Source organism: Puma concolor, chromosome D4, assembly GCF_028749965.1.
Source record: "Puma concolor isolate L17-30 chromosome D4, mPumCon1.1.hap2, whole genome shotgun sequence".
Taxonomy (NCBI): domain Eukaryota; kingdom Metazoa; phylum Chordata; class Mammalia; order Carnivora; family Felidae; genus Puma; species Puma concolor.
The window spans coordinates 576,136-594,150 of NC_141679.1; the positions used below are offsets into that span (position 1 = coordinate 576,136).

General features: G+C 41.7%; 1 protein-coding gene and 1 non-coding gene across 3 annotated transcripts in view; both read right to left on the reverse strand.

Moving 5' to 3' along the window:
• The window catches only part of IARS1 (isoleucyl-tRNA synthetase 1), a 68,410-nt gene extending 50,660 nt beyond the window's left edge, over positions 1 to 17,750 (reverse strand). Inside the window, exons 1-6 of one of the 2 annotated variants that reach the window (XM_025931532.2) lie at positions 17,622 to 17,750; positions 11,395 to 11,520; positions 10,559 to 10,715; positions 10,191 to 10,310; positions 7,558 to 7,640; positions 3,082 to 3,199 (exon numbers count right to left, since the gene is read on the reverse strand). In XM_025931532.2, the coding sequence (XP_025787317.1) occupies positions 3,082 to 3,199; positions 7,558 to 7,640; positions 10,191 to 10,310; positions 10,559 to 10,715; positions 11,395 to 11,513 (597 nt within the window). In that variant the 5' untranslated portion in view covers positions 11,514 to 11,520; positions 17,622 to 17,750. Of the gene's footprint in view, positions 1 to 3,081; positions 3,200 to 7,557; positions 7,641 to 10,190; positions 10,311 to 10,558; positions 10,716 to 11,394; positions 11,521 to 16,299; positions 16,695 to 17,621 lie in introns of those variants that run through there. The other variant, XM_086684742.1, reaches the window with a different exon arrangement.
• Positions 13,847 to 13,978, reverse strand: LOC112868768 (small nucleolar RNA SNORA84). Its single transcript, XR_003224361.1, has one exon. It is a non-coding gene; the product is annotated as a small nucleolar RNA SNORA84 (small nucleolar RNA).
• Positions 17,751 to 18,015: the final 265 nt, after the last annotated feature.

Sequence of the window (18,015 nt, forward strand, 5' to 3'; positions counted from 1 at the left end):
CTACGATTCAGCAATTCCACTCCTGGGTATGTAATCAACAGAAGAGATGTGTGTATATATGCTCCCCAAAGACAACCTCCAGAATGTTCACAGTAGCACTACTGTAACAGCCCCAAACTAGACATTACCTAAATGCTCACCAGTGGTACAATGGGTAAATTAAATAATGGTCTACTACACACAACATAGATGTCTTTTCACAAACATAATCTTGAACAAGAGAGGCCAGACACAAAGAGATTGTAGTGCACAATTCATTCATATATAGTACAGTGTCTAAAACTTTAAAGATAAAAAAACAAATATTTTTCTACACCACAACGGTTTACCTTTTGGAACAGGCAGAAGTACACTCTCCTGTAATTCAGCTTACTTCAGCACAATCTGCTCATCCCAAGAGAATGTACTTGTTTACTTACAGAAGAATACACCCTCTAAAAGTTCTAGGAGCTCACAAGCTATTATGGGGACCTTATATGTAGAAATCTAGAAGCCAAAGAAAACTCCAGCGTAAGTACACAAGGATTTATATTAGAAAATGTTCTTAGCAACATTGTTTGCTGCCATTAAAAAAAAAGGGCTGGGGAGCTTGGGTGGCTCAGTCAGTTAAACGTCTCACTCTTGATCTTGGCTCAGGTTATGATCTCACAGTTCGTGGGATCAACCCCCACATCAGGCTCTGTGCTGACAGTGAGGAACCTACTTGGGATTCTCTCTCTCTCTCTCTCTCTCTCTGCCCCTCCCCCACTCACACTCGCTGTATCTCAAAATAAATAAACATTAAAGAAAAAGGGCTATACCCTTCAAAACAACTCAGATGTCTATCAAAAGGATTAATATCTTGCAATCTATTTGTTATATGAAACACTATACAGCAGTTACAAATTAACTTAAAGCTACATGTATCAAGATGAATCTTTAAAACTTAATGTTTCCAAAGAAAGTCAAGGTGCAGGGTAAGTACAGTGTATGAGATTAGAGATAAGCATAAGGGTTGCCTGGGTGGCTCAGTCGGTTAGGTGACAGACTCTTGGTCTCAGCTCAGGTCATGATCTCGCACTTTGTGGGTTCGAGCCCCGCATTGGGCTCTGCACTAACAGTGTGGAGCCTGCTTAGGATTCTTTCTCTCTCCCTCTCTCTTTCTACTCTGCTTGCATTCTGTCTCAATAAATAAATAAACTTAAAAATCTGAAAAAGAAAAAAGGTAAGCATAAGAATGCTATATACTGTTTACGAATATTTAGGGAGATAGCAAAAGTATTAAAATATGTATGGAAAGAAACATCGAATTCAGCACAGTGGTTACCTATCAGGTTGTAAGAAGGAAATGGAAAAGAGAAAGGTGATGTAAATACATAAATTGTGGACCATTTATTTGCACAGAAACTACAACAAAAGATCCACAACTACAAACATGAAGGACTGTTATAAACACAATACTGAGTGAGAAAAACCAGATACAAATGAATACCATCATAAAAAAAACCAGTGACCTCTCAATGACATACATGCTGAAGGACATAAACACAAGATGAAGTACCAATTTCTACAAAATACAGAGGATGTGGTCTAAGTTAGACCATGGAGACATAATCAGCAAAACTCATTGTATGAAACTCTGCAAGATAAAACCCATTTCCTAAACAATAATTTGCAAGGGGGGGGAAAAGGGAAAAGAAAAGCGGAACGAAGAGCTGCAGATGAAAGCAGATGTAGAACACAACTACCACCACGTACAAACCTTCCTTAGGTCCTGATTCAAGACAAAACAAAAAGGAACAGAGAAAAAAAAAGACATGGTATTTGAGAGACAAACAGAAATATAAACACTGATGATATCCAGGTATTAGATCGTTAGGATATTTCATACTCAGGATGACTGATTACTTTTGAAAGTGTGATAATGTTATTATGGTAATGTTAAAATAATAACCATTTCTTATGTCTTCAAGATACATAATGGATTGTTTATTGGTAAAATGATGTGTCTGAGATCTGCTTTGAAATAGGGCCTGGGAGAAGTGAGTGGAGTGTGTGCTGCTGGGGCAGGACTGGCCACAGCTAACAGGTACTGGGGATGTGTGACAGGCACATGGGAGTTAATTTCATTATTTTGTCTACTTTTGTGTGTGCTGGAAATTCTCCAAGCTAAAGTATCTTTCAAAAGAAAGCAAACACAGCAATATGTTAAGGTTTGACAAAGTTATGCCTTTGATACCCAAGTGCTTAGTGTATTATTCTCTACATTTTTATGTGCTTAAAATATTTCATCTAAAAAATATGACACAACGTGAGCACTATCATAGAAGGGTATTTAGGAGATGACAGGACTCATCATGGCCACCTCACAAGGATTTGCAAAGATCAAATGAGATGTGTGAAAGCATTCTGTAAGATAAAAAGTGCCTTTGAAATAAAGCTTTAATGACATAATTTTCAAACAAATTTATGTCCTTTAAAAGCAAAGAGGGTTAAAGCCTCAGAAAAGGAAACATCTCTTGAATACACACATGAGAACTGATACTTCACGTTTCAGAAGACTGCCTGCCTTTACGGTCTGTCTAGACAAGGTAAAGCACGGAGTGTGCTCTGGTGACATCACACTCATCTAAACTCTCCCTTCGCAGCAGTGACAGCTGTTATTCTGTTCATCAGAAATAAAGTCATAATACTGTCAACCAATCACAAATCAGATTTGGTTCCAAATACTTTTAACAAATGAACAAATGCTACCAGGTCCCAGACGAGGCATCATCATGCCAACCAATAACTCTTCCAAAATCAGTGACTGAAGGGAAAGAGGGAGAGCTGCACTGGTTAACCCAAGAGGCCCAAAAATATGGTCAAAACAAGAAGCTATCACATGAAGACACACCATTCACAAATCTCATGGGGAAAAATGCCTCATTTTTAATCTTAATAGAGCCTCAGTTTAGCAACTGGTAACATTCCCAGCACTCAGTAAGAAACGGTCAAACTGATGGACTCCCCACGCTAACATTCCATGCGGGGACTGGTTACTGTGATCACAATGGTTAACCTCTGTGTGCATAAGTTAATGCCCAATGACATCACACTCACCTTGTAGTTCTGGTGAGACTCGAAGTTGGAGAGTGGAGTGTTGCATGCGGTGGAGAAGGGCATGACTTTCACACCTCTGTACACAAGGCCCTTATCATAGAGCTGTTTGAAGACCCACCTAGCAAGTAAACAGTTTTACAATAATTACCCAACCAAAATTCTGTCTCCCCAAACTCAAACATTTACACCAGTCTGTCTACAGAGTTTCTATCAGCCAGTTGAAATATCACGGTTCTCAACTGGGGACTAACTGGTAAATTACAAGAGTAGTCTGAGACATTACACAGCCATTAAAAGTGCTAGTATCCCGGGGCGCCTGGGTGGCGCAGTCAGTTGAGCGTCCGACTTCAGCCAGGTCACAGTCTCGCGGTCCGTGAGTTCGAGCCCTGTGTCAGGCTCTGGGCTGATGGCTCAGAGCCTGGAGCCTGTTTCCGATTCTGTGTCTCCCTCTCTCTGCCCCTCCCCTGTTCATGCTCTGTCTCTCTCTGTCCCAAAAATAAATAAACGTTGAAAAAAAAAAATTAAAAAAAAAAAAAAAGTGCTAGTATCTGTTTACATGAAAAGATGTTCATGACTTGATGCTGAGTGGGAAAAGTGATACCATATTGTACAATGAGGTACTAGTTGTGTAAAACTATACATATCCATATACACACCTACATTTTTCAGATGCTGAAAAAGCAGACATTCACCAATATTTAACTATGCTTGGGATTTCAAAGTATTTGCTTTTAATAGTTTTCTGGTATATTGCTTAAATTGTACCATCACGGATAGTTTTACAAAGCAATTTAAAAAGAATAAACCATTGGGATTAGGATCTCTCTCCTACAGTTGGGCAAAAACTTTTATTAAACACTTACCCATGTTGTTTTAAGCCAAATGCACCAAAATGCTGAAATGTCATTGGTAACAGTTATTCCTGGGTCTCCTGTGGCAACTACTCACCACTTGGACGTCAGGATGCACTGGTGGGAATCCTTAATACTGCCTTTAGGTATAGTTTTTATAATCCAATTCCTATGTGTTTAGTACAATAAATGAGTTAAATTCTTTTTCATTTGCTGAAGTACATTTCTATGAAAAACTGCATATTTTTCATGGTACTGCTTGGCTTTAAATAAAAATTAAAAAGTGATGTTTTGTATCAAATTTCCCAAGTTTATTCATCTTTTTTATTGAGTCATAATTTACATGTAATATTATATTCAGACTTGATATTTATACACACTGCAAAATCACAGTAAATCCAGTTACCATCCACCACTAAGGCTGCAACAATTTTATTTTTCTTATAAGAACTTTTAGTATTTATCATTTGGGCAACTTTTAAATATGCACTATAATATCACTGACGATAATCATCATGCTGTATGTTACATCTCCATGATTTATTTATTTTATAACTGGAAGTTTGTACCTCTTGACCCACTTTACACACCTTGCAACCCCTCTTCCCTCTGGCAACCACCATTTTGTTCTGTGTCTGTGAGTTTTGTTTTTCTAGATTCTACATCTAAGTGAAATCATATGGTATTTGTCTTTCTGACTTATGTCACTTAGCATAATACCCTCAGGGTCCTTCCATGTTGTCACAAATGGCAAGATTTACTCTTTTTTTATGGTTGGGTAATATTCTATTTTTTATACACACACACACACCTCACATCTTTTTTATCTCTTATCAATCAATGGACATGTAGGTTAACTCCATACCTTGGCTACTATAAATAATGTGATGAACATAAGGACACATATCTCTTTTGAATTAACATTTTTTCTTTCTTTCTTTCTTGGATACTCAGAAGTAGAATTGCTGCATCATGTGGTATTCTATTCTTATTTTTTTGAGGACACTCCATACTGTTTTCCATTCTATCCATACCAATCTACATTTCCACAAACAATGCACGAAGATTCCCTTTTCTCCATATTTTGGCTGACATTTGTTATGTCTTGTCTTCTGGATACTAGCCATTCTGACAGGGATAAGGTCGTATCTCATTGTGGCTCTGATTTGTATTTTCCAGATGATGAGTGATGCTGAGTATCTTTTCAGGTCTGTTGGCATCTGCATGTCTTCTTTGGGGGAAAAATGTGTCTTCAGATCTTCTGCACATTTTTTTTCCTTTTTTTTTTTTAATGTTTATTTTTGAGACAGAGGGAGAAAGAGCGCAAGTGGGGGAGGGGCAGAGAAAGAGGAAGACACAGAATCCAAAACAGGCTCCAGGCTCCGAGCTGTCAGCACAGAGCCTGATGCGGGGCACGAACCCACGAACTGTGAGATCATGACCTGAGCCAGTGAGACGCTCAACTGACTGAGCCACCCAGGTGCCCCTGCACATTTTTAAATCAGACTTTCTTTTGCTCCTGAGTTGTAGGAGTTCTTTACATATTTTGGATATTAATCCCTTTACCAGATAAACAATTTACAAATATTTTCTCCCATTCAATTTTCTCCCATTCTTGTCATTTCATTTTGTTGATGGCTTTTTTTTTTTTCTAATGTTTACTTATTTTTGAGAGAGAGAGAGACAGAGCGTGAGCCAGGGAAGGGCAGAGATGGAGACAGAATTCCAAGCAGGCTCCAGGCTCTGAGCTGTCAGCACAGAGCCTGATGTGGGGCTTGAACCCACAAACTGTGAGATCATGACCTGAGCCAAAGTCAGACGCTTTGACTGAGGCAAACTGACTGAGACACCCAGGCGCCCTGATTGTTGATAGCTTCTTTTGCTGTGCAGAAACTCTTTAGTTTTATGTAACCCCATTTGTTGATTTTTGCTTTTGCTACCATTCTTTTGGAGTCATATCTAAAAAAAAAAAATCATTGCTAAGACAGATGTCAAGGAGCTTACTGCCTGTTTTCCTCTAGGAATTTTATGGTTTCAGGTCTTACATTCAAATCTTTACTCCATTTGATTTAATTTTCGTGTATGATGTAAGACACCAGACTAGAAACATTCTTTTGCATCTGGCTTTCCAGCTTTCCCAGCACCATTTATTGAAGAGACTGTCCGTTCTGCACTGTGTATTCTTGGCTCCTTATTATTAGCCACATTTAAGTGTTCAACAACCGTAATCCAGAGCATTAATAGACCTTTTTTTTTCAGGTGTTTAACACAAATCCTGGTTCTTAGATGCTTCTCTAATCATGAGAATTCTAGATGCTCGGTGACCAGGAAGGCCCCTCTCCAAAGTCTCCAGCCTGTCAGAGAAAACTTATAAGCTTCCAACTTTGGGTATACAGGCCTGGGGATGTGTCCACAGGGGCTTATCAGAGTCAGAGGGTCTGAAAACTGCCCCAAAGCATCTAGCTCTTCAAAGGCAAAGGACTTGGGTCAAGCATGTACAACAGATCTTGTCTAAGAGAAATGTAAGCAGGTAGACAGGAAGGCAGTAAGAGCCATGTGCGCCTACAATACAGCACAAAGAAAGTGCACTGTACAAAACAGCTTTGCAACTCACTGTCATTCTGTATAATTTAACAAAAGTTAAGACTTTCTCAAGGCCTGCAGTATGTACATAGAGCACTCTGCAATCATAATAATGGTGCTTCTTTGCCCATTAACGATATGCAATGATTCTTGTACTATCTATCCTGAGGTTCACCTAGTAAGACTTTGGCATCACAACAGTTGTTTTGTAACAGTGATGAAAAAAAAAAAAAAGGAGCATTCATTTTGAAACAGCTATACAAGTGATTGCACTATACAACTTGTCTCAATATAAAATTCAAAATACATAATCTCTTAAACTTCATTATTTAAAAAACAAAGACAAAAAAAAAACACTTCTGAAACTTAATTTTCCCTAAATTTGGTACTAATTTGGCAAAAACCTTTAACTGACATTAGGCCATTTATATTCTTTACCTGATTAGCATGAACAATTATGTGTTCTGATGAAAAATACTAACGTATTTGCTTACAAATTGCTGTTCAAATTGCTGGAACCATTATATACCACAGAATATATGCATATCCTATTACTTTAGTAGAATCCAAAATTTACTGAATTTAAAAACAATCTGGGATGAGAGAGATAAACAGTTGGTGCACAGGATTTTTAGGGCAGTGAAAATCCTCTGTATGATTAATGGCTACAATGTCCACCAAGAGTAAACCCTAAACTACCAACTCTGGGTGATTATGATGATTATGATGTGTCAGTGTATGTTCATTAGTGGTAACAAATGTTATCACCTCTGGCGGGGACGTTGATAAAGGGGAGGCTGTGCATGTTTGGGGGCACAGGGAATTCAGGAAATCTTTGTGCTTTCCTCTCAATTTTGCTGTGAACCTAAAAGTGCTCTAAAAAAATAAAATAAAATAATAAAGCTTTAAAAACAAAAACAAATCCATCCCAAAGATTTTAGATAAATAATTACGAATCTGAAAAACTGATTCATGGTACATAATCTCTCCACTAAGCAATAAACAGAATATTCATTATATTTACAATTTCAAATAAACCTACCAGACAGATTCCATGAATTGTGGGTACAGAGTTTTGTAGTCATTGTCAAAGTCAATCCATCGGCCAAGTCTGGTAACAGTAGACTAAAAATACGAACATTAGAGTTATTAGACAATGATATTTTTTACTGCACTTCAATGTTATATTTCTATCATCACCACGTCCAGTGATTTTGGAAAAACAGAACAACCAATGTTTCAAGTAAATCTATGTAAGGTTAAAAACCAGTTTTCTTGACATTCATCCTATCTGCAGATGATATTATTTATAAATATTAATACTCTTTTATACAAGTCTACCCAAACTACCATTTGGCAAATACCTCAGGTGTAATTGCTGCTGGCAAGAATCATCAATGGACGCTAAAATTCCTAAGCAAAAGTATAAGAAACAGGATATTTGCAAGATCTCCCCACAGCATGCCTAATTATAAAGGAAAAGTTACAAATTAACAACAGAAAAACCTGACCTGTATTACCTTAGTGAACAAAATTAATGTCACCAATGAGACATCATATCAGCATCACAGGCCTCCTGACAATGACAGACCGAGAAGGGCATGATGTCACCTCTGAGTATTCTTGTCAAAAATGTATACATAACCTAAACTTAATCATGGGAAAACATCAGACTTTGGGGGACTTTCTGCAAAATAATCAGTCTATACTCTTTAAAAGTGACAAGGCTGGGGTGCCTGTCTGGCTTAGTCGGTAGAGCATGCAACTCTTGATGCTGGGGTCATGAGTTGCAGCCCCACAGTGGGTATAGAGATTAAATACATAAATAAACTTTTAAAAAGTTTTTTTTTTTTTTTTTTTAATTTTTTTTTTCAACGTTTATTTATTTTTTTGGGACAGAGAGAGACAGAGCATGAACGGGGGAGGGGCAGAGAGAGAGGGAGACACAGAATCGGAAACAGGCTCCAGGCTCCGAGCCATCAGCCCAGAGCCTGACGTGGGGCTCGAACTCACGGACCGCGAGATCGTGACCTGGCTGAAGTCGGACGCTCAACCGACTGCGCCACCCAGGCGCCCCAAAAAGTTTTTTTTTTAAAAAGTGACATGGTCATGAAAGACAAAGACAGAGGGAATCTTCCAGCTTAAGGAGAATAAGGACGTATGACAACTAAAAGCAATGTGTATTCCTAGACAGGATCCTGGATCAGTAATAATTAATGGAACAACCAGTTAAATTTGAAAAAGGTCTATTATATTTTATCAGTGTTAATTTCTTGCTTTCGATAATTACATTATGATTATTGAAAGTGTTGGAATTTGAGAAGTAGAGAAGAGTATGAATTCTTCAGAACTGTTTTTGCAATTTTTTGGTAAGTCTGAATTACTCAAAAATGAAATGTTAAAAAAAAATTTTTTTAAGGTAAAGAAAGTTACATGCATATTATACTCATTAGATTTTTCCCTTCTGGCAACGAAGCAAGAAAGTTTGACTGAATAAAGTTAGGTTAAAAAAATGATTTTTAATAAAAAAAATTACAAAATTAAAAAACAGGGGTGCCTGGGCAGCTAATTCGGTTAAGCGTCCGACTCAGCTCAGGTCATGACCTCACGGTTCATGGGTTCAAGCCCTGTGTTAGGCTCTGTGCTGACATCTCAAAGCCTGGAGCCTACTTTGGATTCTGTGTCTCCCTCTCTCTCTTGCTCCTCCCTCCCTCAAGCTCTGTCTCTCTCTCAAAAACAAATACACATTAAAAAAAACTTAATTAAAAAGTAAAAAAGTTAGGGTAGGAGAAAACAGAGGAGCTTTAATTTTCAGGGTGATGAAATCAGATTTTATTAACCAATCAAGAGAAGCTACTCAAAATGCTGAGCAGGGAAGGGCACAATAGACCAATTAGGAGATGGTTACAGAAATGAAGGGGAGGGTGGGAGGGAGACCAGAGAGGGGCTGTAGGAATGAAATGACCAGACAAGAGACACTGAGCAAAAAAAACCTGAGAGGGTTTGGCATCTGATTTGTTCACGAGCATCATGTGTGAAGCTCTGAAGATTGATATGGAATAGGGAATTCGGAACAAGAGCAAGTTTGAGAAGTCAAAGTGGTAAGATGGTGAGATGGAAAAAATACAAGTCAGACATATTTTTAAGTTACACAGACCACTAGCTGGAGAGCCAGGGAGGAGGGGGAGCTGAGGACCTCTGCTCCTCAGCCCTTGAGAAAGAATGAGAGAGGCAGGAACTCTGCTAGCCCTTCACAGGACTTACTAACAGAAGCAATGGTAGGATGGGAGTCAAATTAATGTAACAATGAGTCCAAATTTGCATTGTTTTTAACATCTGAATTTTTTTTACTGCAACATTCAAGTTAATCTATGTACTAGGACAGCCCAATTCCTGTCATACACAGTGAGCAGGTAGGAGATTAAATATGGAAGACCAATCGAGCACCCAGAAACCAGAAAAAAGAGGGCTCAGTTTAGGCTGACAGCTTAATAGGCTTGTACGTGGAAGCTAAATACTTCTTTGGAGAGAACGACCAACCTTCTTATGTCACAACCTCACACAGCCATACTTTTGGATGCATCTCATAAAAAGCACAAAAGGAGCATAAACCATATTAACTCCCATTTAAAAATTAAAGTTTTTGTTCATTCTACTGAAAACAACCCAACATACCTTCCACTCAGTGGAATATCTCATCACAATTGCTCGGCACTGATTGTTATACTCTACGATCCCCATTTTGGCTACATCCTCTGGTCCTCTGATCCCCAGTGTCTTATCAATTTCATATTCCTGAAAATTTGTGACAAGATTATTAACATCCCTGCCTATGAAACAGATTCAAGTCAGCAACTGTAGAACATAAAACAGTTTTAAAAAATACTAAGTCTCAAAAATCTACAGAGAAGATGAACTACAAATGGCACTGTAGAAACAAAGTACATTATAGGAAAAATTCATCATACTTGAACATATTACATGATGAAATCCAATGCTTATTAAAAAATCAGAACATTATAAGGCTGGTGACTCAAACATACCACAGGTAAGCCGTGACAATCCCATCCAAACCTTCTGTCAACGTGAAACCCACTCTGGTGAGCATATCTGGTAACTATATCTTTAATTGTCCCTGCAAGTATATGTCCATAGTGAGGCAGTCCAGTTGCAAAAGGAGGCCCATCATAGAACGTAAATCTAACAGAGGTAATAAAAATGTATTGTTACTTTAAGATAGCAAAAATTTAGGACATTTTTGTATAGATAGGTCCTATCACAATAGAATCCTCAGGGAGAAGAAAAGCAGCAAGACCAGAAAATTCACAGACATACATGGTTAGAGATTTACTGCAAGTCCTGCCTTCATAAAAACTAGTTATGGTGGAGCTGAGTGACCTCCATCAGACTATCCACACTTCGTTTATTAGCCATGACATAAGGCAGGTCATTCATCCAGATCCTGATTTACCTCATCAGTAAAACAGGGCAACATCTATCGCATAAAGTTTTTGAATACAGTAGACAGACGATGAAAACAATAAAGAAAGGACTGGTTTTCAGGTGAATGGGGACTAGAGGCAGGAAATACTCCAACAGGAAGCTAAGACTAAGTGTTTAAATGAAGGTGGCAATAATGAGAAAAGTGGAAAGGAAGAGGGTGACACATAAACTCTATTTAGAAAACCTCTTAAAGAAACGGAATCTACCCTGATATTTAAAAACTCATCCACTCACTGTGTACCTACTGCTGAAAGCACCCACTATATACAGAGCTAGGAGACTGGAACACAAAGATGAATGAAGAGTTTCTGCTTTCATGGAACTCAGTCTAAAAAAGTGACTACTCTTAAGGACTCTACCAAAGAAATTCACATACTTTGGCTTGTGTTTTGACTGCTTTAAGCATTCCTGAAAACAATTAAATTCGGACCAGAACTGCAAGATTTTTTCTTCTTCAGCAGGAAAATTGATGTTTTCTGGAACTTGCTGAACCATTTTGTTGCTGCAAGAGAAATTAAAATTTTTTTTCTCAACAGAGAATTCTAGGAAAAAGAGTAGCATATATTAAAATGTATATACATATTACTATTCATCACACTACATGACACTTAAAAAAACATTATAGCTTTCTAAAATTAAAGTTCACCCTTTTAAAGTATACAATTCAGTGGTCTGTAGCATATTCACAGGTTGTGCAACCATCAGCATGTCTAATTCCAGAACAACTTCATTACCACCCGCCCCTTGCAAAAACCTGTAGACGTTAGTAGTCACTCTCCATTCCCTCCTTCTCAGCCCCTTGGCAACCATTAACCTGCTTCCTGTCCTATGAGTTTTCCTATTCAGGACATTTCATATAAATGGAATCATATGTCTGGCTTCTGAGAATTGTGGTTTTTTTTTTTTTTTTAAATGTTTATTTATTTTTGAGACAAAGGCAGAGCATGAATGGAGGAGGGTCAGAGAGAGAGGGAGACACAGCACCCAAAACAGGCTCCAGGCTCTGAACTGTCAGCACAGAGCCTGACACAGGGCTTGAACCCACGGACCACGAGATAATGACCTGAGCCAAAGTCGGACGCTTAACCAACTGAGCCACCCAGGCACCCCCTGAGAATTGTTTTCAAAGTTCATCCATGCTGTAACACATCTTCAAACTTCATTACTTTTGATGGCCGAGTAAATATTTCATTGTATCGGTATGTCACAGTTTATCCATTCATTAATTCATGGACATTAGGGATGTTTCCAATTTTTGGCTAATATGAGCAATCCTGCTATGAACATTCATCTGTAAGTTATCATGTGGGCATATGTTTTCAGTTCTCTTGGGTAAATATATCCAGTAGTAGAATTGTTGGATCATATGGTAACTGTGTTCAACTTCTGGGAAACTACCAAAAAGTTTTCTAAAGCTGCTGCCTCATTTTATGTTCTCCCAGGAGTGAATAAGTATTCCAGGTTTTCTACATCCTTACTCCTTATTGTCCATTTTTGGATGATAGGAAATCCTAATGGACATGAAGTAGTATCTCATTATGGGTTTGATTTGCATTTCCCTAATGATTAGTTGAGCACATTTTCATGTGCTTATGGGCAATATTTGTATCTTATTTGGAGAAATTTCCATTCATCCTTTGTCCAATATTTAAGATGAGTTCTTTTAATTGTTGAGCTCTAAGAGTTCTTTATATATTTTAGATGCAAGTCCCTTATTATAGAATCTGCAAATATCTTCTTCACCCTGGGGGTTGTCTTTTTATATTCTTCATGTTAGTTGCTAAAGCACAAACGCTTTTAAAATGTTTAAAAATGTTATTTACTGTGTGAGTGAGAGTGAGAGAGAGAGAGAGAGAGAGAGAGAGAGAGAGCAGAGAGAAAGGGAGACAGAGAATCCCAAGCAGGCTCTGCACTACTCGGGGCTTGAACTCAAACCATGAGATGCTGACCTGAGCTGAGATCAAGAGTCAGACACTTAACCAACTGAGCCACCCAGGTGTCCCCATTTATTTTTAAAAAATATTTATTTATTTTGAGAGTGAGCGCATGTGGGAGAGGGACAGAGGGGGAGGGAGAGAATCCCAACCATCAGAGACTGACGTGGGGCTGAGGGACCATCACATCATGACCTGACCCAAAATCAAGAGTGGGACGCTTAAGTGACTGTGCCACCCAGGTGTCCCTCATTTATTTTTGAGATGCAATGCTGTGTTTGAGTTTTATATAGGAAAAAAATAAGGAAAGAACAGGTGGGCCATTTAATGAATCCAAGCAACCATTTCTGATGAGGTGTGCCATTAAATGGTATTAAATCGAAGTTGGATGGCAGTTTGGATCTTTGGATCTTGTTACTAGTCTGGCCTTTCATGGATAGAAAGGGTGTCTGTGCACTTCTTGATTTATTAGGGGTCCTGCTGGTTCAGGACTACCTTATTACAGGCCAACTGAAACTTACGGGGTTACATTTGAAGATTAACAGATGTCTAGTCAACACATTAATTTCTGTCACTTCTAATGCTCCTCAAGGCTGCTTCTATAATCACCAGCATCTATGGGAGCTGAATACGGCAGACTTGCCAGCCCCACCTTGGTGGGAGGAGTCGGAACTTGCATTTTAACAAGATCCCAGGGGATTAACCTGCACATCAAAGTTTGAGTCACTACTCTTGAACTGTTTTAACCATTATTCAGGAATATCTATCTGAAGTTTTTTATTTTATTTTTTTGAGAAAATAATATTTAAGCTTCCTGTGAAAATGCTCCTAACTTTTATAAAACTTTCTTGGGAGCTTCGACTCAAGGTAATGGCACTGGTTAGCCACGAAGAGCCATGTATCAGTGACCGGGCTATGGTGGCTGCTGAGGAGAAACAGCCCCCATGCATAAATCACAGGATTGCTGTGGCCCCTCACATCCACTGGAGAGCTGTACCTGCAAACAGCATCCAGTAACCACAGGGCCTGGGGTGTGGGGAGCAGAAAGAGGAGGGGAGATTCATCACCAGGTCATGCTAAGGGAAGGAATATCCTCTTCCTCTCTCTGACCATATAACCCTTGCCCTCCAATCTTCTGTATTCCAGACTCTCTCAGACCTCTTTAGTGGCAACTTCCTGTTCAGAAACGTCTATATACCCTCCTTGACCTTTACTGATGTTTACTTCAATAGATCTTAGAAATGCACACAAAAAAATTTTTGTTTAAAATAAACATCATGCTCTTCCTTGCCACGCCCGCTCCAGTCTTTAATTCGAGTGCACGAGTAGTCCCACTGTTCCCTCCCACTACCTGAATATTTTTTAATTTTTTTTTATTTTTTAAAGTTTACATCCAAATTAGTTAGCATATAGTGCAACAATGATTTCAGGAGTAGATTCCTTAATGCCCCTGACCCATTTAGCCCATCCCCCCCCACAACCCCTCCAGTAACCCTCAGTTTGTTCTCCAAATTTATGAGTCTCTTCTGTTTTGTCCCCCTCTCTGTTTTTATATTATTTTTGTTTCCCTTCCCTTCTGTTCATCTGTTTTGTCTCTTAAAGTCCTCATATGAGTGAAGTCATATGGTTTTTGTCTTTCTCTGACTAATTTCACTTAGCGTAATACCCTCCAGTTCCATCCACGTAGTTGCAAATGGCAAGATTTCATTCTTTTTGACTGCCGAGTAATACTCCATTGTGTGTGTGTGTGTGTGTGTGTGTGTGTGTGTGTGTGTGTGTGTGTGTGTAGCACATCTTCTTTATCCATTCATCCATTGATGGACATTTGGGCTCTTGCCATACTTTGGCTCTTGTCGATAGTGCTGCCATAAACATGGGGGTGCACGTGTCCCTTCGAAACAGCACACCTGTATCCTGTGGATAAATGCCTAGTAGTGCAACTGCTGGGTCGTAGCGTAGTTCTATTTTTAGTTTTTTGAGGAACCTCCATACTGTTTTCCAGAGTGGCTGCACCAGCGTGCATTCCCATCACTACCTGAAATTTCTAAGTCCCCCACTTGATAGGACCACATAATCTCCACATCCAACTGGCCACCAAAGTTCTGTGAATCAGACCTCTAAGTCTATTTCTGTTCTTTTTTCTGTCCTCCCAGGTCTTCACAGTATGTTACTAAAGTCAAATTTAATCCCAGAGGTGTGTCTAACTCTGGCCCTTTCTCAGTTTGGTCATATCCTATTAACGTATACCCCAGATATACTTACACAAATGTACAAAATATGTACAAAAATATTAACTGAAGCACTGTTCCCATAAATCCCTGAAAACAATTTAAATACCCATGAGTAATTAAGTGACTAAATTATGGTACATCACTACCAAGCAGGCGTTAAAAATAATCATATTTTGGGGCACTCCCGTGTCTCAGTCACTTGAGCATCTGACTTTGGCTCAAGTCAGGATGTCACAGTTTTTGAGTTCGGGTCCCCCATCAGGCTCGCTGCTTCAGATCCTCTGTTCCCCCTCTCTCCGCCCCTCCTCCTCCTCTCACTCTCTCTCAAAAATAAACATTCAAAAGAGTAATCATAACATACCAAATACTGCCAAATGTTGAGAAACAAAGCAAATCACCATTCTAGTAATTTATACTATGTACATCAGCATTTTCAAGAGACTTAAAAATACACACATGTAAATAAAGTCTATGTGGAAGTAACTCTGTATTTGAATTTAGAAGGCTGCCCACCAAACTAACCTACAGCCACCATCGAGGAGTAGGGTTAGGAGGGGGAAGGCATGAAAGAACACTTTTCTATTTATTACTTCCTCCCACTTTTTTGGTATGTATTAACTTTATCACAAAAACGTTGAAAATAAAGAGAAAAATAAACACTGTACCTGACATAACCACCTTCCTAAGGAAGAAGCTCTGAAAATACCACTTTCGTATTAACCTTAAATCCAATGACTCCCCCCCCCCCCCAATATTCCGTGCAGACTTTTCAAGGGGGCAGTGCAGGCCACCTTCCCCGGAAATGCCACCTCTCCCCCTGACTTTCCCTTTTACACAGAGCCTCCCGGACACGGCTTTCCTGCTACTCTGTCCGCAGCCTCCAGCACCGCTTACTAAGTAATGTGCTTTCCTCTCGAAGGCGCTCACCTACCCCCCCCCCCAACCTGTTCCCACACATGTGCCGCCTGTAGACGCGTCTCCCGGTCCCTGTTCACACACACGTGCCACCTGCAGACCCATCTCCCCGACCCTGTTCCCGTGACCTCGCACGTGGAACGCGCTCCGACCTGTCCGTCTGAAGCAATCACGCGGTCCGCATCCTCAGTCTCCACCCACCTGCCTTTTCAGTCGGCCCTCCTGCACGCGACGACAGTCGTGGCGCCACCGCTGGGTTTGTGAGCTATGAGAAAAGTGACTCGACCTCACACCTCCAGCGTGTCACCTGAAAAGTACAGGTCACAAACCGCACAACGCTAACTTAACACCCACTGGAATACTGGATATCACACGTCCGCTTTGTGAGCTACTATTACTTCCTGCCCGCAAATCCCATCCCACCGTCCCTGCCAGTCGGCGTCACTCTATCGGCTCCCTTCGCTTCCCTGTGCTCCACTCTTCAATCACTTACACAGAGAACATGCTGTCCGCCATTTTACCGATACTTTGCAAAACTTAAGACGCTACTAGAAATCCTCAATTACTTTGCCTCCGGTTTCATCCCTCCTCATCCTCCTGCAAAACCTGAAGGCTAAAACCAGCCCTCACTCGCATCCCCTAATAAAAACCCAGTTCCCTCCGGACTCGGTTCCAGCACCACTTCCTTCGAGAAGCGAACCACGAACTCCTCAGACTGGAGGCCGGTCCCCTCGCACCTGTCCCTCACGCAGGAACCGCAGGGACCCACCCCCCGAAGGAGCACGCACTTTCGGACTGTACCGTACACTCCGGACTCGCTCCCCTCCGGCTCCTGCTCACCCTCAGGGCTGCAAACCCACCGCAGCTGCTCACGCTCCCCTTCTCGCCGCTACAGACCCCGCGGAAAACGGCCTTCCTCTCCCCGCTCCCAGGGGCACCGGGCACTACCAGACTGCGGGACGCCGTGCTTACTCCCCTCGAGCCCCAGGGCCCTGGCAGCAAACTCTCCTCCCCGCGGGCCTACGACTAGATCGGTGCCTACGAACGCCCCGCTCCTCACGTCGTCTCGCCCACCCCCCGAATTTCCCTAGCCGACTACCACACCAACTTCTCGCAACCACCCCACGGGACCAGCAGGCTAGGCGGGGGCACCCGGGCGACCCCGCGGGCAGGCCGGTGGGCAGGGGAGAGAGACGAATAAGCCGGGGTGACCCCGCGGGCGATGACGGCGGGGAGGAGTACCCTGAGGCGACCCCGCAGGCAGGACAGGGGTACCTGGGGCGACCCCGCAAGGTAGAGCGAGGGTACTCTGGGCGACCCCGTGGGTAAGACGGGGATACCTGGGGCGACCCCACAAGCAGGATGGGCGGGGGAGGGGTGCGAATGGGAAGGTAACCAGGGTCGATCCCACGGGCAGAGCGCGGTACGTGGAGTGACCCCGCGGGCAGGACGACGGTACCCTGGGCAAACCCGCAGGTAGGGCGGGGTAACCTGGGGCGACCCTGCGGGCAGGGCGGGGGTACCTGAAGGGCCCGCGAGCAGGCGCGCCACGGAAAGAGCCGCGTCCACGCCGCAGCCCGGCGTCCAGAGGTGATGCAACGCTCTGACAGCGCCGGTCTACACCGGCCAATTAGCTCGCGCCGCCCGACACCCACTAACAAGTAGGACGCCGATTGGCCGCGCGGGCCCCGACCACGCCCACTCGGGCGTGCGCGGCGTGCGCGCTGGGGAGGCGGCTACGCGACCCCGCACAATGGAAGCCTCCAGCCCCTTGGGCCACTGTGGTGCTTGCACCCTGATGGTGGGGCCCGGGGTTGGGACAGGGGGCAGCGAGGGGGGACTGATGTTGTGCCTGGTGACCGCGCGTCTTACACAGGTGTACCCGCTTGTCAGGGTTCAGCTGGCTGTGCGCGGGAC